The sequence below is a fragment of the Mauremys reevesii genome, linkage group 2 (assembly GCF_016161935.1).
Source record: "Mauremys reevesii isolate NIE-2019 linkage group 2, ASM1616193v1, whole genome shotgun sequence".
NCBI classification, from domain to species: Eukaryota; Metazoa; Chordata; order Testudines; family Geoemydidae; genus Mauremys; species Mauremys reevesii.
Genome location: NC_052624.1, coordinates 287,507,142 through 287,530,391, shown reverse-complemented (window position 1 = coordinate 287,530,391; position 23,250 = coordinate 287,507,142). Strand labels below are relative to the sequence as shown.

General features: G+C 48.5%; 1 protein-coding gene across 28 annotated transcripts in view; it reads right to left on the bottom strand.

Annotated features, from left to right (window-relative positions):
• The window catches only part of SCRIB (scribble planar cell polarity protein), a 212,951-nt gene that overhangs the window by 23,615 nt on the left and 166,086 nt on the right, over positions 1-23,250 (bottom strand). For 26 of the 28 annotated variants that reach the window (XM_039521983.1, XM_039521984.1, XM_039521992.1 and 23 more), the window contains 3 exons: positions 22,833-23,021; positions 1,257-1,421; positions 374-513 (listed from right to left, as the gene is read on the bottom strand). In XM_039521983.1, the coding sequence (XP_039377917.1) occupies positions 374-513; positions 1,257-1,421; positions 22,833-23,021 (494 nt within the window). The remainder of the gene's footprint in view (positions 1-373; positions 514-1,256; positions 1,422-22,832; positions 23,022-23,250) is intronic. The other 2 variants (XM_039521996.1, XM_039522013.1) reach the window with 1 other exon arrangement.

Below are 23,250 nucleotides of genomic sequence, written 5' to 3'. Positions count from 1 at the left end.
TGCAAAAGAAGAGGCAGAAGCACTGGTTAGTGAGGAATGCATTATGTACCCCTTCCCCTTTGGCAGCACGCCTAAGCGCTATAAAGGGCTATGCCAAGCCGCCCAGCCACACGGTCATTTCTCTCTCCTGTTTCTCGGGCTTGGGTTCCCTGGAGAATAACATGGCAAAGGGGTCTGACTCTGTCAGTATCATACAAGCCAGGACTATCCTAGCTGAAAGATTCCAGCCCAGCCCTAGAAGTGCCCCCTCAGCCTAGAAGAAATGGGGAATTCACTCTCAATGGGACTGTGTCTGGGACATCTGGAAGAGTCCTGGCTAGCGCACAGATGTTGGCCTCTATCCCCACTCCCAGGAAGCCGTGGTGCACAGTACCTTCTGGAAGCGTTGGGGAGGGGGTGGGAGCAGGTGAAGGCGATTCAGCCAGCTGTTCCAGTGTGCTGCGCTTCTTCCCCTCCTTGGACTTGGCAATCACCATCTGGGCTTTGAGGGCATCCTGCTCCAGAGACTTCATCCTGCCTCAGAGGAGCGGGGAGAAAGTGGACATCAGCATCACTGAAGAGAATTATGAGTAATGCCTTCTTCTGTGCCTGGCAGCCAGCTCATGGGTCTGGAGCTGAATGTCAGAGGGCAGGGACAGAGCACTGGCTCCCATGTTCCCTCTGTGGAGAGGGTGAGGATATGTTGTGACAGACAAAGAAAGTCAGTGTAGGAGAGAATTCAGAAAACAGCTGAATTTGCTATGATTAGCCATTAACCTCCTCCTGACACACACACGTGTGAATCTGGGATAGACCTAGCCGCGCGCCGCACACCCAAGTGAGAAGCTGCAGGGCTCTCCAGAGGTGCCTGGGGATGTAACAGGGAATCATCCAGGCCAGGAGGAGGAAGGGGAATTGCAGGTATAAACCGCAAGGGCATGAGGGTTATTTCAGGCACTCTGATCTCCCCCCACTCCATCAGTGCCGCTGCAACCTGCCCCTCTTCTGGCATTTGTGAAATTCAGAACTGACAACGGCAGGATGGGCTCTGCACTTAGCAGCGGAGGCTCCCCAAGCTGGAGACCTTCTCCCTCTCATTGGTTAGATAACTGCCATCAGCCTGCAGAACCAGGGGGCAATGGGCACTAGCACACTGCAGCAGGAGGTGGGTGTTTCTCCCCACTCCTAGAGCAGCAGCAGAGATGGCTGCAGTAGGAGGCAGGAATACAGATAGGGATTGTGTAACATGCAACTGGAGGAGCAGGGGCTGTGCACACCTGGATTGACTTCCTGACCCAGGGGTTCTTGAGACGTGACTCTGCCCTGGGCTAGACACCTGAGCTGGCCTGGCCCCTGGTGCAGGTGCCCGCTGTCGGGACTGGTAGAGCTTCCTGGCCAGATCCTGCTCGTACTGTTTAATACTGTCTTCAAGAGTGGAGGATCTGAGGAGGAGGAGGGGGAGGAGGAGAAGATAGTAGTGATGAACATCATAGCAGGCGACCACAGAGAGAGAAAGAAAGAGAGAGAAAAAAGAGATTGGAATGTACCCTGGAGAGAGGAGGAGTGAAGGACTGATGCAGGTATTGGCTGGGATCAGACCAGGCTCCCGTCTCTGAGCCTGGCCAGCACCAGCTGCTTCAGAGAGTGGGGCAAGAACACCCTGGTGTGCAAGTCAGGAATAACCTGCCCATGGGGATGGCCCTTCCCAACCCCAGCGGCTAGACTCTGACTTCTGCCCTCGGCTGGTATGCATTGGGTGGGAGAGACTAGACATGGCAGGCACGCCAGACATGGGGAGGTGCTTACACAAGTGGGAGGGGGTGAGGCAAACAGGATGGATGCATGCTGAGGGGGGGAGAGGGTGTCAGAAAGGGAAGGGGGTCCAGGACAGTGGACAGGCGCCCAAGGGAGGGCTGTGTTTGCCATATGCTGGATGCATGTGTATCCAAAATGGCACAGGCACACATCAGGGAAAAGTGTGTTCATAAGAGGGCATCTGTGTGCTTCAGAGCAGTGGAGGGGGTTCAAAAGATGTGTATCGTTCCTTTGTGGACACACTTCTCCCCCACTGGCGTGTGCCCGTGACCTTTCAAACACACCCATCCTAGACATGCGTGCCAATGGAGGTGTGTGGGGGTGTCCTGACAGGGGACACATGGCAGTGACTGGGGAGGGGAGGGGTCGAGCCTCACAGGGTACACAAGCAGAGGAGTCCAGGGGTGCTCATGTCCCACCAGGCGCCAGGGACCAGCATGTGGGTATGGGTGTGCATCCTAACAGGGCACTGATGGCAGAGGGCATGGGGGAAGGCCAAGCAAAGTGGGTGGTGGTGGGAACACACACCGGAGAACTGGAAAGAAGCAGAAGACAGAAGATTAGACAGAAAGTGATACAATCTGCATTGTGCAATATAAGAAATACAGTGAGACTGAAGGGCAACCTAAACCTCTGTCTACCAAGCAGCTCATGGAGTTGTACATGGGGTCCCCTTGGAGGGAGACCTGAGCCCTGGCCCCTGATCACTGTTACACTGCACCTAAGACTGAGCCAACTCTGGCAAACAGAGGAGACATGGTTCTCCAGAAGTGCACCGCCTCTTGTGGTAGTAACACAGAAAGCTGCAGAGCAGACTGAGCTCAGGTGTCTGTGGTGGTGCCATGTCATCTGATTTGGGAGTGGGGGGAGCTAAAATATGGTGAATTACAGGCTCTCTGTCAGTGCAGACACAGCCATGGAGAGGTAGCAAGCAGACAAGGACATACTCCACCTCAAGGGTCTTTAAACCCATAGCAAGAAGGGCCTTTAATTGGCAGCCAAATGCCCAAGAATGCTGTGGAACTGGAATGCTATGTAAAAGCTCCGGGGAAAGCTGAAGAAAGAATGTGGGAGTTTTCTGAGTCAGGAGTCCCTTGGAAATTGTCATGATAATGGAGGCGTGTCAGAATTATTAATAGATTTTTTAAGTCCAGAATGGACCATTAGCTCTAGTCTGACCTCCAAAAAGGGAATGTCTATACCGCCTGGCATCTGACTCAGGTTTGACCCAAGACCCCCTTCTATCCACACACAAATCAATCTGACTTGGGTTAGTGAGCACTCAGGACCTAGGTCCTAACACTCTACTGGGGGATGGGTCACAGCCTAAGTCCCACTGTGATTCGGTCCGAGCCCTGTCATCTGGCAGTATGAATGTAGCTCAAGCCACAGACCCAAGTCAGAAGGTATGCGTAGTGCAGTATGGACACATTAGCACAGCTAAAAGACTTGGGTGCCAGCAACTGTAAGCCCAGGTTTACAATGCAGTGTGGACGCTCAAGCATTGGCTTGGAAACAAGAAGTCCACATGCCCAGGTCCCACAGACCTGGGTTTACAATGCAATGTAGACATCCAAACACTCAATCGTTTGATCTGAAGTCAGATGCCTTATCCATTAGGCCACAGAATTAGGAAGTTTTGTGCTGAGCATTCGGTGTTGGGGATGGTACTGCATTATACCCACCAGCACATCTGGCTACTTCCCAATATGATGGGAACAATGCAATGCCCAGTGGTTATTTTCCAAATAAAGCATTCAATGTTAATGCTGCAGTAGGGACGACAGTTTAGATCCAAGAAATAGGGTACTGGGAATGGGAGGTCCCTCAGCAGCATTTATTCACCCACTCTGCATGAGGGGCATCTCCTTTCATTAATTGCTTTAAAGGGATTAGGTTAAGAGCTCCTTGAGTGCAGGGGCTGACTCTGCAGTAAACTTCCTTCTGTCCCCAGCAGAGAAGGAAACACACTACACATTCACCCCCCTCACAATGCAATGCCACACCTTTACTACAACCAAAGCAAATATTCAGCGCTGATCTAGGGGCTCAGGTCAGGTGTGTGATGTGTTTGTGGGTGTGCTGGGGGGCCATCATTTAATTTTTACACTACTGGGTGTAGTATGCCTGTGGCAAGTCTTCAAGAAGGGCTATATTTTTGGAGATTTGTATATCCACCCTACACACACCAGATATCATTTTAAAGCTTATTTTATATATGTTTAGACAAGGTATGATGTGGACTTGTCAAGTGGTGCTGTAAGCTTTAGGCGAGGTGAAACAATGGTACCCAAAATAAGAAAGTGTCCTTTTTTGCACAGTGCCAGAAACATGGCAACCTGACTACGACTACAGTTTTTACTGTAGAGTTAATTTCAACACCTTAATGTGGTGTTTACTGCTCAAACAGTACTACTACGAAATGACAATGTATTCAAAGATTTTTTTCGTTTTTTGTCATCTTGCAAGGCTACACCATGAGTCTGGGTCTCAAAATGTAATTAACATAGTAAACCTTCATGGAGTCTGCATCATTTATGATGAGCTGAAACGATTCATCACTCGTGCTGCAAAACCCGAAGTAGAAAGTCTCCAGGGAGGAGTATTCACTCCAAATGGAATTATCCCATTTCACGCTAGTGGTAATCTCATCAGTGAAGGAAAAAAGACTGTTACTCACCATAGTAACTATTGTTCTTCGAGATGTGTTGCTCCTATCCATTCCAGTTAGGTGTGCGCGCTGCGCGTGCACGGCTCTTCGGAACATTTTTACCCTAGCAACTCCGGCGGGCCGGCTGGGCGCCCCCTGGAGTGGCGCCGCCATGGCGCTGAATATATACCCCAGCCGGCCCGTCCGCTCCTCAGTTCCTTCTTGCCGGCTACTCCGACAGTGGGGAAGGAGGGCGGGTCTGGAATGGATAGGAGCAACACATCTCGAAGAACAACAGTTACTATGGTGAGTAACCGTCTTTTCTTCTTCGAGTGATTGCTCCTACGCATTCCAGTTAGGTGATTCCCAAGCCTTACCTAGGCGGTGGGGTCGGAGTGAGACGTGGCAGAGTGCAAGACTGCGGAGCCGAAGGCTGCATCGTCTCTAGATTGCTGCACCAATGCGTAGTGGGAAGCGAAGGTGTGTACAGAAGACCAGGTGGCCGCTCTACAGATGTCCTGGATGGGGACCTGGGCCAGGAAGGCGGCCGACGAGGCGTGCGCCCTCGTCGAGTGAGCGGTAAGGCGGCCTGGTGGCACGCGAGCAAGCTCGTAGCATGTCCGGATACATGCCGTTACCCAGGAGGAAATCCGCTGCGAGGAGACCGGCTTGCCTTTCATGCGGTTGGCAACTGCTACAAACAGCTGTGGCGAACGCCGGAAGGGCTTCGTACGCTCGATATAAAAAGCGAGGGCCCTGCGGACGTCGAGGGTGTGAAGCTGCTGCTCGCGAGGTGAGGCATGCGGCTTCGGGAAGAAGACCGGGAGGAAGATCTCCTGATTGAGGTGGAAGGGCGACACCACCTTAGGGAGGAAGGCCGGGTGAGGCCGCAGCTGCACCTTGTCTCCGTGGAATACGGTGTATAGTGGGCTAACCGTTAATGCACGGAGCTCAGAAACTCGTTTTGCCGATGTAATCGCGACTAGGAAGGCTGTCTTCCAGAAGAGGTAGAGCAGAGAGCACGTGGCCAGAGGCTCGAAGGGCGGTCCCATAAGCTTGGCCAGAACGAGATTTAAATCCCAGGTCGGGGTAGGACACCGCACCGGCGGGTACAAGCGGTCCAGGCCTTTAAGGAAGCGGGAAACCATCTGGTTGGAGAAGATGGACCGACCTCCCATGGATGGGTGAAAGGCGGACACGGCTGCCAGGTGCACCTTCAAGGAGGAGACCGCGAGTCCTTGTTTTTTAAGGTACCAGAGGTAGTCCAGGATTGTAGGGATAGGGATTAGGAAGGGATTAAGGCCGCGCTGATCACACCAGTGCGCAAAATGCTTCCATTTCGCGAGGTAGGTGGAGCGAGTGGAAGGCTTCCTGCTTTCAAGTAGGACTTGCTGTACTGCCGCCGAACAGCCCCTCTCTGCGTGGGTCAACCACGCAGGTACCAAGCTGTAAGATGGAGGGACTGTAGGTTCGGGTGGCAGAGTCTGCCTAAGTCCTGTGTGATGAGGTCCGGCCATAACGGAAGGGGAACAGGATCCCGAACGGAGAGCTCGAGCAGCAGGGTGTACCAGTGCTGCCTCGGCCAGGCCGGAGCGACGAATATTACGTGGGCCCTGTCCCTCCGAAGTTTGAGTAGCACCCGGTGTATGAGCGGGAACGGAGGGAAGGCATAGAGGAGGTGATCCGTCCAGGAGCACAGGAATGCGTCCGACAGGGAGCCTGGGGAGCGACCCTGGTATGAACAAAACAGGTGGCACTTCCTGTTCTCCTTGGAGGCAAACAGGTCTATCTGGGGAAACCCCCACCTCCGGAAAATTGTGTGCACCACATCTGGGCGGAGGGACCACTCGTGGGAGAGGAACGACCTGCTGAGATGGTCGGCCAGTGTGTTCTGCGCTCCTGGAAGAAAGGACGCTTCCAGACGAATCGAGTGGGTCACGCAGAAGTCCCACAGGAGCATCGCTTCCTTGCAGAGCGGGGAGGAGCGGGCTCCGCCCTGCTTGTTCACATAGAACATCGCCGTCGTGTTGTCCGTGAACACCGCCACACATCGGCCTTGCAGATGGGCGCGGAAGGTGTGGCACGCCAAGCGGATTGCTCGCAGCTCCCTGACGTTGATGTGGAGGGAGAGCTCCTGGGGCGACCAGAGACCCTGGGTGTGAAGGTCGCCCAGGTGGGCCCCCCATCCCAACGCCGAGGCATCCGTGGTGAGGGTGACGGATGGGTGAGGGGGGTGGAACGGAACTCCTGCACACACAACCTGTGGGTCCAGCCATCAGTTGAGGGAGTTGAGGGTCGGTTTCGTGACTGTGACTACCATGTCTATGGAGTCGCGGTGCGGGCGATACACTGACGCCAGCCAGGATTGAAATGGGCGAAGGCGCAGTCTCGCGTGCGCGGTGACGAACGTGCAGGATGCCATGTGACCCAGGAGGCGTAGGCAGGACTGAACTGTTGTAGTGGGAAAGGTGTGCAGGTCTCGGATGATGGAGACCATCGTCTGGTGCCGAGGTCGAGGGAGGCAGGCCCTGGCCAGCGTGGAGTCGAGGACCGCTCCGATGAACTCCACTCTCTGCGATGGAGTCAAAGAGGACTTCTCGGCATTGACGAGAAGGCCCAGTACCCGAAACAGGGATAGTATTTCGGACATTTGATCTGCTACCAGTTGTCGGGATGGTCCGCGAACCAGCCAGTCGTCGAGATACGGGTAGACGTGAATGCGACGACAGCGGAGGTCTACAGCAACTACTGCCATGCACTTGGTGAAGACCCTCGGCGCGGTGGACAGGCCGAAGGGCAGCACCGCAAACTGGTAGTGCGCGCTGTTGACCACGAACCGCAGGTAGCGTCGATGGGGCGGGTAAATCGCGATATGGAAGTATGCGTCCTTCATATCGAGGGCGGCAAACCAGTCTCCCGGATCCAGGGAGGGAATGATGGTCCCCAGGGTTACCATGCGAAACTTGAGCTTGACCAGGTACTTGTTGAGCTCTCGGAGGTCTAGTATAGGTCGTAGACCTCCCTTCGCCTTGGGGATGAGAAAATATCGGGAATAAAATCCCCTGCCATGCATATCGTGCAGCACCTCCTCTATGGCACCCAAGCTCAACAGAGTCTCAACCTCTTGTAGGAGGAATTGCTCGTGAGAGGGGTCCCTGAAGAGGGACGGGGAGGGTGGGTGGGAGGGTGGGGGCGAAATAAACTGAAGGCGATACCCGTGCTGGATAGTATGAAGTACCCAGTTGTCCATCGTTATTCGGGACCACGCCGGGAGGAAGTGAGAAAGGCGGTTGCAAAATAAACGGGAAGGATCCTGGGAAGAGACTGATGGGCCGTCCTCGGGCGTCCCGTCAAAACGCCTGCTTGGGCCCTTGCGGGACCTTGGACGACGCCTGGGCCTGGTTGCGCTTGTTGCCGGATGGCCGACGGCGGTTTAGACCGTTTCGCCGACTATTATACGGCCGCGATCTGGCCTGGGTAAAAGGCCGGTAGGGCTGTTGTTGTCGGAATGACCGCCTCTGGGTAGCCGGTGTGTGCATACCCAGAGTGCGAATAGCGATACGACCATCCTTGAGGGTCTGAATCCTGGAGTCCGTTTTCTCCGAGAACAGACCGTGAGTCTCAAAGGGGAGGTCCTGTAGGGTATATTGCACCTCCAGCGGCAAGGTGGAGGACTGCAGCCAGGAGATGCGCTGCATGGTCACTCTTGAGGCCAAAGTTCTGGCCCCTGAGTCCGCTGAGTCCAGAGCAGCCTGGATGGGGACCGGGAGGCTTTCCTGCCCTCTTCGACAAGAGCGGAGAACTCCTGTCGGGAAGCCATCGGGATTGGCTCCGAGAACTTAGTCAGGGACACAAAAATGTCGAAGGTGTAACGAGCTAGGAGGGCCAACTGGTTGGCAATCCGGAGCTGGAGACCCCCTGCCGAATACACCTTTCGGCCCAACAGGTCCATGCGCCTGGCGTCCTTGGACTTTGGCGCCGGAGCTGGCTGTCCATGCCTCTCGTGGTCATTAACAGACTGCACTACGAGGGAGTCTGGAGTGGGGTGGGTGTACAAATACTCGTATCCGGTGGGGGGGACCGAGTATTTTCGTTCGACACCCCGTGCGGTAGGAGGGACGGACGCCGGTGACTGCCAGATAGTAGTGGCATTCTTCTGGATAGTCCTGATGAATGGGAGGGCCACCCGCAGCGGGGCCTCGGCTCCGATCACGTTGGTCACCGGGTCGTCGTCCTCTGGGACCTCCGCCACCGGGAGGTCAATAGCCTTTGCCACCCTGCGAAGAAGGTCCTGATGGGCCCGCAAGTCAATCGGAGGAGGGTCCGCCGTAGAGGACCCCGCCACCGCCTCATCCGGTGAGGAAGATGAGGATAGAGTCTGGACCACCACATCTGCTGGTGGGGAAAGGGAGCCCTTGGGGCTCGTGGTAGGCCCAGGGGACCCAAAAACCCCACTGCTGTGGTCCACGGTCCTGGTTCTGGGTGCCAGTCCGAAGATCCCTTCCGCTGCCCGCCTGAGAGGCGACTGACGGCTGATGCGAAGGCCACGGGGGGCCAGAGGCGCTGATGGAGTGCGCCGTGGAAGGTGGCAGCTTGTCCCCGGACGGTGCTGAGGATCGGTGCTGACCGTCGCGGTGCCAGGATGGAGATCGGGACCGTCGACTGCCTCGGTACCGGGAGCATGACCGCGACCTCGATCGATGGTGACGGGCGCGGCTTCGGGAGTCGCGGTGCCGAGAACGGTACCGGGAGCCAGACCTCCTACGGTACCGGCGGTCCGGTGACTGGGACCGGGAGCGTCGCCGGGAGTGCGACCGGTACCGCAATGCTGAGCGGTACCGGGACTGTGACCGGTGCCGAGACGGAGAGCGGTACCGAGACGTTGATTGGTGCCGGGATCGGGATCGGCGTGACGGCGACCGTTTCCTGGATCGGGACCGGGACCAAGACTTGGAGCGCCGTCTATCCTGTCTGTCAGGGGTCGGGGGCCACATCATTGCCGGCTTGCCCACCGACTGAACAGCCCGCACCGGCGGTGCCGGGGGCCGGAGGCTCGGTGCCTCTGTGAGCTCGATAAGCTCTCTCGCCGTCGAGAAAGTCTCGGGCGTGGACGGGAGATGCAGCTCCACCGCGGTTGGCACCGGGGAGCAGGGAGGTACCGGACTCGATGGCTCTTGAGGTGCCGGAGTCAACGGAACCGTGCACGGCTTGTGCACTACCACAGCCGGTGCCGGAGGTGCCGGTGATGGCTGGGTAAGCTGTCCCGGAGCATGAGGCTTAGAAGCCGAGTGCGCCGTCTTCCGCTTCCTCGGTGGAGAGAGGGAACGGTGCCAGGACGTCGGTGCCGGCTGCGAAGTCCGAGCAGTGTCGGTACCGGGGCGGCTTGGTGCCGCTGGTGCGCTGCGCGCTGAGGACGATTTCGGTGCCGCTGGGGACGGCGCAGGAGGTTGAAGCCACCTCCGTAAGGAGCTGCTTGAGGCGAGAGTCCCGCTCCTCTCTGGTGCGCGGCTTAAACGCCATGCAGATCGGGCACTTATCTGTCCTGTGAGATTCCCCGAGGCAGCGCAGGCAGGAGTCGTGCGGGTTGCCAATGGGCATGTGCCGCTGGCAAGCCGCACAGGGCTTAAACCCCGGTGCCTTGGGCATGAGCCCGCACCAGTTGTGGAAGAAGAGGGGCTAACCCCCCCTAATTCCCTTACTATACTATATCTAACTAAACGTATTCAACTAATCTAACAACTAAACTAAGTTAACAAACTATGAACACTGAAGAAATGGAGAAACGCTAGGGATGTGGAGGTAAGGGAGCACTCCACTATTCCTACTGGCCATCACGGGCGGTAAGAAGGAACTGAGGAGCGGACGGGCCGGCTGGGGTATATATTCAGCGCCATGGCGGCGCCACTCCAGGGGGCGCCCAGCCGGCCCGCCGGAGTTGCTAGGGTAAAAATGTTCCGAAGAGCCGTGCACGCACGGCGCGCACACCTAACTGGAATGCATAGGAGCAATCACTCGAAGAAGAAGAATAGTATAGACATCAATGTAGAGACCACTGATGGAAAGGATATGGAGATATACCTATCTCATAGAGCTGGAAGGGACCCTGAAAGGTCATCGAGTCCAGCCCCCTGCCTTCACTAGCAGGACCAAGTACTGATTTTGCCCCCGATCCCTAAGTGGCCCCCTCAAGGATTGAACTCACAACCCTGGGTTTAGCAGGCCAATGCTCAAACCGATATCTTCCATTCAATAGCTACAATTGTATTTCAAGAACAGTCTGCAATTAGCCCAGCATCACAGAAATATCACTGAAACATGGGAAAGAAAGGTCAGTTACTTTCCCAGGAATCAGACTCTCTCGGGCAGTGTGGAGCATTTGAAAAGATCTCCAACATGTCCAGAACCGACTCGCCATGGAAAAGTACTTCAGGAAATAAACTCTTGTCACCTACAAATGGACACTGTCAGAGATCTCTCCTGGAGTCTCTTAAGACTACTACCAATGCCAAAGGATGTTGATTCTTTTCATACTTAGATGATTCCATTTTGGATTGGTTTCAACCACAAGCTTGCAACAAAGCAGAGCACCTACAAAACAGTTTCATATATAGCAGTTGTGGATTCCAAACCAGCTGACATGCCCACAGTCTATATTACAATGCTGAATGTAAGGAAACGTCAGAAGCTCTAGGACAGCAGTAGGCTGTTCAGACCATGGATCAGCAGCTGTATGAAATGATAGTACCAATGTGACTTGCCTGGATGTTTTGCACACTCGGTGCTGTTTTATTGCATGTCTTGGGAAATTTGGGAGAGACACAGGATTGCTCGACCTTCTTGTTGATTCTGATGTGCAAGCAGGTTGTACTGCAGATCAAGTGCTTGTTGGTAAGCAATTCTATTGTGCTCTGTGTAGCTTGACTCTAGTATTGAGACCCTGAGTGTTCTGAAATATTATTTGTGTTAAATGGTGTCAGCAGGGAGGTGGTACTCATATAATTCCAGCATCTGTCTGGCAAACATCTGACACTCAAGAGATGTTAGAGTCTGAAGACATTGAGTCCTTACCATGTCATTAAAGAGCTTGATGATGCTATAACTCAGTATGTGCTCCTGCTGCTGGAGGAACATCAGGCATGAAGGTGTGCCCAGTCTCATACATTGAAGTTCTGGGAACATTTTCTCCAGGTTATGCAGACACTACTTCTAAATGTCCATGCAGAGCAAGGGGATGATTGGAAACTTCACCTACAGACACAGCATGCCATCCTTCCATCCACCTTTACTGCAAACAGGCCCAGCTATGCTAGATGGATACAAATTTACATTCTTGATATGTTAAATCTCCCTGAAAGAAGTACATAGTGCCTTTGAGTCTGGGAAATTTGCTGTGTGTCAGACTCTGTGTTCTTTGAATGGGGCTTGGAATGGACTGGAGTGACCCCAACACCATCCCAATGCAAGAGGGTCACTGATATTTGGTACTATGTTTCAGCTCAGTGTACCCCAACTCACTGCTGACATAACCTGTATCTAAAAAATGTCTTGAAAGATATCAATAGAAAGCTAATATCATACTGATAATTAATATTATTGCATATTGTATGTACAGGGGACAAATTCAAAATTGCAGACGTTTCAGAAATTATGTTATCAAAGTGTGTCTGCCAGGCAGGGCTAAAGATACCTCACCTTAGCCAAAGGAATGTGATTCTGCCATCTGGAAGTTATTTCTAAGGTACATTAAGAGACAGTGGGAATCCCATTTACTTAGAACGTAAACAGGAGCATCAACCAACTAGGGGAGGAGACACCACTCAGCATCATACTCAGGGGGGAGATTACAGGAAACAGATTAATTTGCATTTTACCAAACAGTAGCAGGGGAAGAAACCAGCATGGAGCTTCCTTCACCACCAGACTGCATGTCGCCTTCCTCACTGCTTGACTGAACTTTATTTTGAGGGATAACCTTCAGAAGAATCCATTTCAAAAATTCACTGGACTATAAAAGAAAGGGGCAAAGAATCCCAAATTCGCCTAAGAACACAAAGAAACCAAGGACTTTGTACTTTGTGGGAGATCCTGACAAGTGGGCTTGGTCAGCCATCTTGCTGGAAGGCAGTGTGATGTGAATCCTACCCTGAACCAAGACTGTAGTCTTGTTAAATTTTAGTCTCTAAAAAGCATTTTTCATTTTTATTTGCTTGTTACCATTTCTGACTCTATCCCTTATACTGAACTTACAAAAAATCCTCTCTCCTTTTGTTAATAAACTTGTTTTACTTTTAATCTAAACTAGGGCTGTCAAGCAATTAAAAAAATTAATCGCAATTAATCGCACTGTTAAACAATAATAGAATACCATTTATTTAAATATTTGTGGATGTTTTCTACATTTTCAAATGTATCAATTTCAATTATAACACAGAATACAAAGTGTACAACACTTTTATATTTATTTTGTATTGCAAATATTTGCATTATAAAAAATAAATAGTATTTTTCAATTCACCTAATACAAATATTGTAGTGCAATCTCTTTATCATGAAAGTTGAACTTACAAATGTACAACTTTGTACAAAAAATGACTGCATTAAAAAATAAAACAATGTTAAACTTGGAGCCCATAAGTCCACTCTGTCCTACTTCTTTTTCAGCTAATCACTAAGAAAAATAAGTTTGTTTACATTTACAGGAGATAATGCTGTCTGCTTGTTTACAATGTCACCTGAAAGTGAGAACAGGCATTCACATGGCACTTTTGTGGCTAGCGTTGCAAGATATTTACATGCCAGATGCACTAAAGCAGGGGTCAGCAACCTTTCAGAAGTGGTGTGCTGAGTCTTCATTTATTCACTCTAATTTAAAGTTTCATGTGCCAGTAATAGATTGTAATGTTTTTAGAAGGTCTCTTTCTATAAGTCTATAATATATAACTAAACTATTAGTGTAGGTAAAGTAAATAAGGTTTTTAAAATGTTTAAGAAGCTTCATTTAAAATTAAATTAAAATGCAGAGCCCCCTGGACCGGTGGCCAGGATCCGGCCAGTGTGAGTGCCACTGAAAATCAGCTCACGTGCCACCTTCGGCACACATGCCATAGGTTGCCTACCCCTGCACTAAAGATTCAGATGTCCCTTCATGCTTCAACCACTATTCCAGAGGACATGCGTCCATGCTGATGATGGGTTCTGCTCTATAACTATCGAAAGCAGTGCGAACCAACACATGTTCATTTTCATCATCTGAGTCAGATGCCACCAGCAGAAGGTTGATTTTCTCTTTTGGTGGTTTGGGTTCTGTATTTTCTGCACTGGAGTGTTGCTCTTTTAAGATTTCTGAAATCATGCTCTATACTTCGTCCCTCTCAGATTTTGGAAGGCACTTCAGATTCTTAAATCTTGGGTTGAGTGCTGTAGCTATCTTTAGAAATCTCACAATGATACCTTCTTTGCGTTTTGTCAAATCTGCAGTGAAAGTGTTCGAAATGAACAACATGCGCTGGATCATCATCTGAGACTGCTATAACATGAAATATGTGGCAGAATGTGGGTAAAACAGAGCAGGAGATATACAGTTCTCCCCCAAGGAGTTCAGTCACAAATTTAATTAATGCATTATTTTTTTAACAAGCGTCATCAGCATGGAAGCATGTCCTCTGGAACAGTGACTGAAGCATGAAGGGGCATACGAATGTTTACCATATCTGGCACATAAATATCTTGCAATGCCAGCTACAAAATTGCTATGCGAACACCTGTTCTCACTTTCAGGTAACACTGTAAATAAGAAGCAGGCAGCATTATCGTCTGTAAATGTAAACAAACTTATTTGACTTAGCAATTGGCTAAACAAGAATTAGGACTGAGTGGATTTATAGGCTTTAAAGTTTTACATTGTTTTGTTTTTGAATGCAGTTATGTAACAAAGAAAATCTGTATTTGTAAGCTGCACTTTCACGATAAAGAGATCGCACTACAGTACTTGTATTAGATGAATTGAAAAATACATTTCTTTTGGTTCATCATTTTTACAGTGCAAATATTTGTAATAAAAAATATTAATATAAAGTGAGCACTGTATACTTTGTATTCTGTGTTGTAATTGAAATCAATATATTTGAAAATGTATAAGAACATCCAAAAATATTTAATAAATTTCAACTGGTATTCTCTTGTTTAACAGTGCTATTAATAGGGATTAATTTTTAAAATTGCGATTAATTTCTTTTGAGTTAACCGCATGAGTTAACTGCGATTAGTCGACAGCCCTAATCTAAACCAACCCAGTGCTGTGTTTAATATAAAGTGAATGTTAACTCCAATGTGACAAGTTGCTAGGTATTGTATCTTTAAAGGAACAAATGAATCTTAATGTCTCTCTGAATGATCCAGGAGAGGGCAGGACTTTGCAGAGCACACAGTTTGGGGAAAATTCAAGACTGGGAGGTGCTGGTGTTGTTGTGCCAGGTATAACCAAGGCTGGTGGAGCCAGAGTGTGTCAGTGGTGTAACAAGCAAGCTGCTGGAATCAGAATTGTTGCATCAGGGCGTCTTAACCAGGGGCGGCTCTAGACATTTCGCCGCCCCAAGCACGGCGGCATGCCGCGGGGGGGCGCTCTGCCGGTCGCCGGTCCTGCGGGTCCGGTGGACCTCCCGCAGGCGTGTCTGCAGAGGGTCCGCTGGTCCTGCGGCTCCACCGAAGCGTGCTGGGGCTTGGCTTGGCGTGGCGTGCTGGGGCCTGGAGCCGCCCCTGGTCTTAACACACACACTCAGTGCAGACTTGTCTGCTGGCTGGGAATGTTCAGACAAGAGAACCACATCAGCACGGCATTTTGAGGGCAGGCGGTGGCGCAACCCTTCACTGGTCTGGATTGCACCCTAGCAGGTAACACATGGGAACTGAGAAAACTGTCAGCAGACTCAAAGGGCAGCAGTGGGATTGTAGGACTGACAAGAAAGAAGTCAGCTCCTTGTCAGATGGAACCTCACAAGACATGCCCTGAAATGCAAAAGCTCTGACAGAAAGAAGTGGTCTAACAAGCAGTAGTGAAGACAAAGTCCACAAACAAGTCCTTGCCTCTGCACTGAAGAGGGATGAAGAGCACGTTATGGCCCTTACCAACCATGTCATCAACACTATAACAAACCCACTTGACCTTAAATCCCGTCCAGAGGTGCTTATCAACATATCTACTGTAACATCAGATGTACAAGAGTTTCTACACAAAATACTAGATGTTGGTGAAGAATGAATGGAGAGATCTGAGAGAGGTGCACTTGAATCTGATGGGGCATGTAGCTTCTTCAGCCCAGTCAAGAAATCTGGCATCAAAACATTTGCTGCCATGACTAAGATGACCAAATTTGAGTCTGGCAAGGGAGGGGCAATCACACAGGAATCAGTTCAGAAACTTTTTCCCATAGAGCCCTGTCCTCCTTGTAACAACCTTTTATGTGCTTGAAAATGGTTATCGTGTCCCCTCTCAGTCTTCTCTTTTCCAGACTAAACAAACCCAATTTTTTCAATCTTCCCTCATAGCTCATGTTTTCTAGACCTTTAGTCATTTTTGTTGCTCTTCTCTGGACTTTCTCCAATTTGTCCACATCTTTCCTGGAAGGTGGTGCCCAGAACTGGACACAATACTCCAGTTGAGGCCTAATCAGCACGAAGTAGAGCAGAAGAATCACTTCTCGTGTCTTGCTTACGACACTCCTGCTTATACATCTCAGAATGATGTTCGCCTTTTTTGCAAGTGTTACACTGTTGACTCCTATTTAGTTTGTGGTCCACTATGACCCCCAGATCCCTTTCCGCAGTACTCCTTCTCAGGCAGTCATTTCCCATTTTGTATGTGTGCAACTGATTGTTCCTTCCTAAAGGGAGCACTTTGCATTTGTCCTTATTGAATTTCATCCTATTTACTTCAGACCATTTTCCCAGTTTGTCCAGATCATTTTGAATTTTAATCCTATCCTCCAAAGCACTTCCAACCCCTCTCAGCTTGGTATCTTCCGCAAACTTGTACATGTATTCTCTATGCCATTATCTAAAGCACCGAAGAAGATACTGAACAGAACCAGACCCAGAACTGATCCCTGTGGGACCCAACTTGTTATGCCCTTCCAGCATAACTGTGAACCACTGATAACTTCTCTCTGGGAACAGTTTTCCAACCAGTTTTAAACCCACCTTATAGTATCTCTGTCTAGGTTGCATTTCCCTAGTTTGTTTATGAGAGGGTCTTGTGAGACAGTATCAAAGGCTTTACTAAGATCAACAAGCCCAAGACTTCTACAGTACTCAGGAAGAAACAGACACAAAGATGCCTCTGCATGTTGTATGTGCCAATATAGCTTTTGGGTCTCTTGGTATCGAAGAAACTATAGTAATTAGGTCATTTGATACAGATGATTTGGTCCTTGCTGCTCACTACTTTCCAAAAATGGAACACATAGATAACATGTGGATTGAAACAGGCACCATTACTGGCACAGTTGACAAGTGTCACTCTATACCTGTGCAGACAATTTGTGACGCACTCACTCCTGACTTCTGCAACATACTTCCTGTTGTACATGGATGTGACTCTGTGTCATCCCTATTTGGTACCAGGAAAAAAATCTGCGTTTAATGTTGTCAAAACAAAGGGAGCTTACCATTCAGAGATCTTGCCAAATTAGGAGAGACTGACCAACAAGCCACAATTTCTGCAGCAAGGAAGTTGGTAATAGTGCTGTATGACCAGAGCAACAAAGAAAAGGAGACCCACAAAGACCTCAATTGTTTGTGCCTCAATCTAGCCAGCAAAATGGACAAGTCACTGGCCAAACTCCCACCATGTGAGAACAGTTTTGAAAAGTGTGTCAAAAGAGCATCTTGGAAAACAAAGATTTGGATGTCTTAACACATAGGTAATCCAGATGTTGGATCTTTATTGCAACATGGATGAAAAAATGTAGATGATGAACTACTTCCTGTATTCTTCAAAGGCCCAATGGCATCTGAGCTTCTACAAGATCTTATGTGTGCCTGTGCCAGTAGTGGCTGCTGCACAAACAACTCTGTCTGTAGTAAGAACACTCTTCCCTGCACAGAACTGTGTCCATGCTGAGGCAGTGAAGACTGTGATAATTGACAGAGATCATAATAATGAACAAGATGATGATAATGGTGTTGACTAGAAATGTCACCAGCTTTTACATTTCAATTATACCTGTACAAATGTACTATTAGATTTGATTTTACCTTTTAGATTGTTGCTGCAATACTTTGAGGTCACAAAGAAATACAATTGTATTTCTTGAAATAATACAGAGTCATTAAACTAACAGAAATGAATGCAAATATTTCAAAGTGATCATTTTAACGCGTTGAGGGTGTCATTGTTTATCCCCGTTTTCTATGGTAATGGCACCAGTTGACAGTTCCACATCATACCTCACCGTTAAGTAGCCATCGTAAGCTTTCAATAATGTATAATGTGTGTGTATGTAGAGATGGCACATTAAGCTGACCAAATCGGTGCTGTCTGCTGCTCGCCTACAGTGTGTTTCCCACTCTACTGGGGAATAGAAGGAAGTTCATTGTGATAATGCAAAGTTTTGAAATATGCTATGTGAGTGTTTGAGTACAGGAGAAATGTCCCATAAAGTGGCATATCCTTGCTTTTAAAGGCTTGAGTTGGGGGATTTCAGTTATTCAACCTTAATCCCTTTAAAACAGAGCTTTTGTATATATATTTAATAAGAACATAAGAATGGCCATACTGGGTCAGACCAAAGGTCCATCTAGCCCAGTATCCTGTCTTCCAACAGTGGCCAATGCCAGGTGCCCCAGAGGGAATGAACAGAACAGGGAATCATCAAATGATCCATCCCCGTCACCGATTCCCAGCTTCTGGTAAACAGAGGCTAGGGACACCATCCCTGCACATCCTGGCTAACAGCCATCGATGGACCTAGCCTCCATTAATGTATCTAGTTCTTTGTTGAATCCAGTATAGTCATGGCCTTCACAACATCCTCTGTCAAGGAGTTCCACAGATTGACTGTGTGCTGTGTAAAGAAATACTGCCTTTTGTTTGTTTTAAACCTGCTGCCTATTAATTTCATTTGGTGACCCCTAGTTCTTGTGTTATGAGAAGGGGTAAATAACACTTCCTTCTTTACTTTCTCCACATCAGTCATGATTTCATAGACCTCTATCATATCCCCACTTAGTTGTCTTTTTTCCAGGCTTCAAAGTCCCAGTCTTTAATCTTTTCTCATATGAAAGCTGTTTCATACCCCTACTCATTTTTGTTCCCCTTTTCTGAACCTTCTCCAATTCCAATATATCTTTTTTTGAGTTGGGGCGACCACATCTGTACGCAGTATTGCAGATGTGGGCGTACCATGGATTTATATAGAGGCAATATGATATTCTCGGTCTTATTATCTATCTCTTTCTTGACGATTCCCAATATTCTGTTAGCTTTTTTGACTGGCGCTGCACACTGAGCAGATGTTTTCAGAGAACTATCCACAATGATTTCAAGATCTTTTTCTTGAGTGGTAACAGCTAATTTAGACCCAACTGTTTTATATGTATAGTTGAGATTATGTTTTCCAATGTACATTATATTGCATTTATTAACATTGAATTTCATCTGCCATTTTGTTGCTCAGTCACCCAGTTTTGTGAGATCCCTCTGTAGCTCTTTGCAGTCTGCTTTGGAGTTAACTATCTTGAGTAGTTTTGTATCATCTGCAAAGTTTGCCACCTCATTGTTTACCCCTTTTTCCAGATCGTTTATGAGTATGTTGAACAGTACTGGTCTCAGTACAGATACCTGGGGGACACCACTGTTTACCTCCCTCCATTCTGAAAACTGACCATTTATTCCTAACCTTTGTTTCCTATCTTTTAACCAGTAACTGATCCCTGAGAGGATCTTCCCTCTTATCCCATGACAGCTTACTTTGCTTAAGAGCCTTTGGTGAGGGACCTTGTCAAAGGCTTTATGAAAATCTAAGTACACTATATCCACTGGATCACCCTTGTCCACATGCTTGTTGACCCACTCAAAGAATTCTAGTAGATTGGTGAGGCATGATTTCCCTTTACAAAAAACTATGGTGATTCTTCCCCAACAAATTATGTTCATCTATGTGTCTGACAATTTTGTTCTTTACTATAGTTTCTACCAATTTGCCCATAATTGACATTAGGCTTACTAGCCTGTAATTGCCAGGATTGTGTCTGGAGCCCTTTTTAAAAATTGGCATCACATTAGGTATCCTCCACTCATCTGGTACAGAAGCTGATTTAAATGATAGGTTACAGACTACAGTTAATAGTCCTGCAATTTCACATTTGAGTTCCTTCAGAACTCTTGGATGAATACCATCTGGTCTTGGTGACTTATTACTGTTGAGTTTATCAATTTGTTCCAAAACCTCCTCTAATGACACCTCAATCTGGGACAGTTCCTCAGATTTGTCACCTAAAAAGAATGGCTCAGGTTTGGGAATCTTCCTCAGCTCCTCAGCTGTGAAGACCAATGCAAAGAATTCATTTAATTTCTCTGCAATGGCCTTATCATCCTTGAGTGCTTCTTTAACATCTCGATCATCCAGTGATCCCTATATGGTAAGTATTGGAGGCAGCACAGAAAAGGGGAAAGGGTGACACCCCCACATATAACTTTCCCCTTCTGGTATGTGGAGATATGCATAGAAAGCAGATGTTTGAAGTGAGGGGTGAGGAGACACCAAGCTGGGGGAGGGCAGGGGAACTGTGTGGGAGAGCAGATCTTTCTCTGCCACCCCTCACACCAGCACAATGATGCAGAAATCTCTGAGAAGGGGGAAGCCTGTCATGTGCCATTCCTCTTCCACTGGGCTAGTCACAGCGCCTCCGAGCAAAGGAGACCCTGTTAAAGCTAAAGAGGTTGCAGAGATTCCATAGTGGGGAACCTCAGGTGCTGTTCCCTTTGACTATGGAACGTATATAGCTCTCATTGCCATAGGAGCTGAACAGCTCACAATGTGTTTAACGTGTTTCTCTTCATGACACGCTGTGTCCCCATTTTACACATGGGGAATGGAGGCACAGATATATCAAGTGATCTGCCCAAGGTCACACAGGAAATCAGTGGTGGAGCAGGGAATTCAACCTGGTTCTCTGGAGTTCAAGCCCCAAACCAATGGACCATCCTTTGTTTCCTGAGCTGGGTTCATGGCATAGACTAGTTCTTCCCAGTTTTCTAACCAGAGTGCAGGGGAAGCCATCATCCCTGCAGGCCTCCTGATGTCAGTCCCATTGGAAACAATGGGATATGGAGGCAATCTTAGTAGTGGCAGGTTCACTGCCAGACACCATAACTTTAGTGAAGAGGCAGCCATCTTCCCTAAGGGCACTCTTTGACTTCATTATCCTATAAGTTATGGGAAATGATGGCTATTTTGAATAAGGCCAAATTGTGAACTTTAAGGGCAAAACTTAGACATGAAGATTGTTAGTAACTTTACTTAATAACCACCTAGTTTCTTCAAATGTACATTTAAGACTATCTTTTCAGTTTGTTAGCTAGAAGGTGCCCCAAAAAATGAGAGAAATATTTCTTAACAGACTAATTTTTAATTAATTTACACTTCAACTGTTACCTGAAAAATTCTCAGAAAATTCCATTCCTTTTCAGATTATGTGCTGTAAATTTGGGGAAGATACACTGTTCTCTCCATGAAAAACAATGAGGGAAAATCCCTGATTCAAGTGGAGAAACAGAACCCATCTTTAATGACAGCAGAGCTCTATGTCATGTGCCACACAAGTGAAAACCCCTGACACCATGCTTGGGGAGCAGAAATGGCCAGAAGGGAGCTAGGAGAGCGAAGAGCCATTTACAGCAGAGTGTACAATGTGACACGGCAGCAGAATGAGACCAATGCTACTTGGGACTGCTCTACAGAGGCATGAAATGAAAAGCAGAGATAGTCCTTAGTAATACACTGACTGAAATGCCATGCCTATATCTGGGTGCCTCGCATTAAACAGGGAAGAAACTTCAGAGAGAAGCAACAGTGCTCCGGCAGCCAGAGGGCCAGATTTATAGAGAGTGATTATTCAGAATGCCACAAGATGTGGAGAAATTAAGGAAGTGCTATGGAAGAACATCCTGGCTGGAAGAGGGATCTGGCTGGAGAATCATCCCCTCACAGAGGAAGGAATGGGAACCCTGTTGCTGAGGTATCATCTCCCCAGGGAAAGGGGGATGAGCCCTAGTTCGGTGAACATTGGTTCAATCTGGGTTTAAATAACTATAAAAGGTACAATAATACTACGTGACCTTTCTAATAACACGAGTCTCTCAGCTTTCCAGCCTCAAACCAATGCACTGGCTCCAGCATCTTCCATCCAAGGCTCTCGAAGACTTTACTAACATTAACTCATTCACCCTCATAGCCTCCATGGGAGGAAGAACAGTAGCATTATCCCCAACATACACAGCAACATAGGAATTGCCAGACTGGACCAGATCCAAAGTCCATCTAGTCCAGTATCCTGTCTCCAGCAGTGGTCAGTACCAAGTGCTTCAGAGGAATGGGCAAGAAACCTTGCAGTAACAATTGTGGGATAATTTACCCACATGAAGATCGCATTCTAACTCCTAATAGAGACTGTCTTAAATCCTGAAGCAGGAAGTTTTATCTCGTTTCCAAAATGTTTGCTTGCATGCATTGTTATAACTTTGGATATGTTTGTTACCCATATGAGTGTTCAATCTGTATTTGAACTTTGCTAAGTTCTTGGCCTCAATGACACCTTGTGGTAATGAGTTCCACAGTCTAACTGCAAATTATGTATGTAGAAAGGAATTTCCTTTTATCAGTTTTGCATTTGCCATCTTTTAAGTTTCATTGCATGTCTCTTTGTCTGATACTATGAAACAGGTGGAAAAAACAGGAGCAAAGAGAGGGAAGGGAATTGTGCACGGTCACATGAACATCAGTGCCTGCTGAAGTCAATACAATGAGACTTTATTGTCATGAAGACCTACACAATTGTTGCTGAAGTGTAAAGAAGAGACCAACCCCTCAAGTTCCTGTCAGAGGTAGACAGGATTGGATAGACAGATATCGTGAGATAGGCAGCCCATGAAAGCTCATGCTAAAATAAATTTGTTAGTCTTTAAGGTGCCACAAGTACTCCTGGTTTTTTTGCGGATACAGACTAACACGGCTGCTACTCTGAAACAGATAGGCCTGTGCACTATGTTCTGGCCACTACTCCCTTACTCCTGGCCCCTAAACATTCCCTCTCTCTGATGCTACAGATTCAATGCCATGACATCAGACCCTGCTAGTAAAGAGAGAGGGATAGCAGGCTCCCCTTGACTCACCGTGCTGCCCTCCACATGGCTCGTTTCTCTGCCTCCAGGGCCCGGCGCTCAGCTGGAGACAGCTCCTTCTCCTGGGTACTTAGGAACTCAGGGCTCTGCATCCGCAATCGCTCCTGGTGCCGTCGCTCAGCTTTGGCCGTTCGCACAGGTGCCCCTGCCTCTCCCCCTCCTGGGTAAACTGGGATCAGTCTGGGAAGAGAGGCCAGGAATAACAAAGGGCTTGGCCCACCCCACCCTCAAGTACCCAGACTTCCTGCTCTCTCTCCTCAAAGGAGAGGTCCACCTTGTACCCTGCCCAAAGCCCTGAGCCCCCGCATGGATCTCCTCAAAGGAAGGGCCCCACCTCATCCCCTGCCCAACCCCCCCAGGCTCCTGGCTCTCACTAAGTACCCAACCCGTGCCCCCACGCCCTGTACCT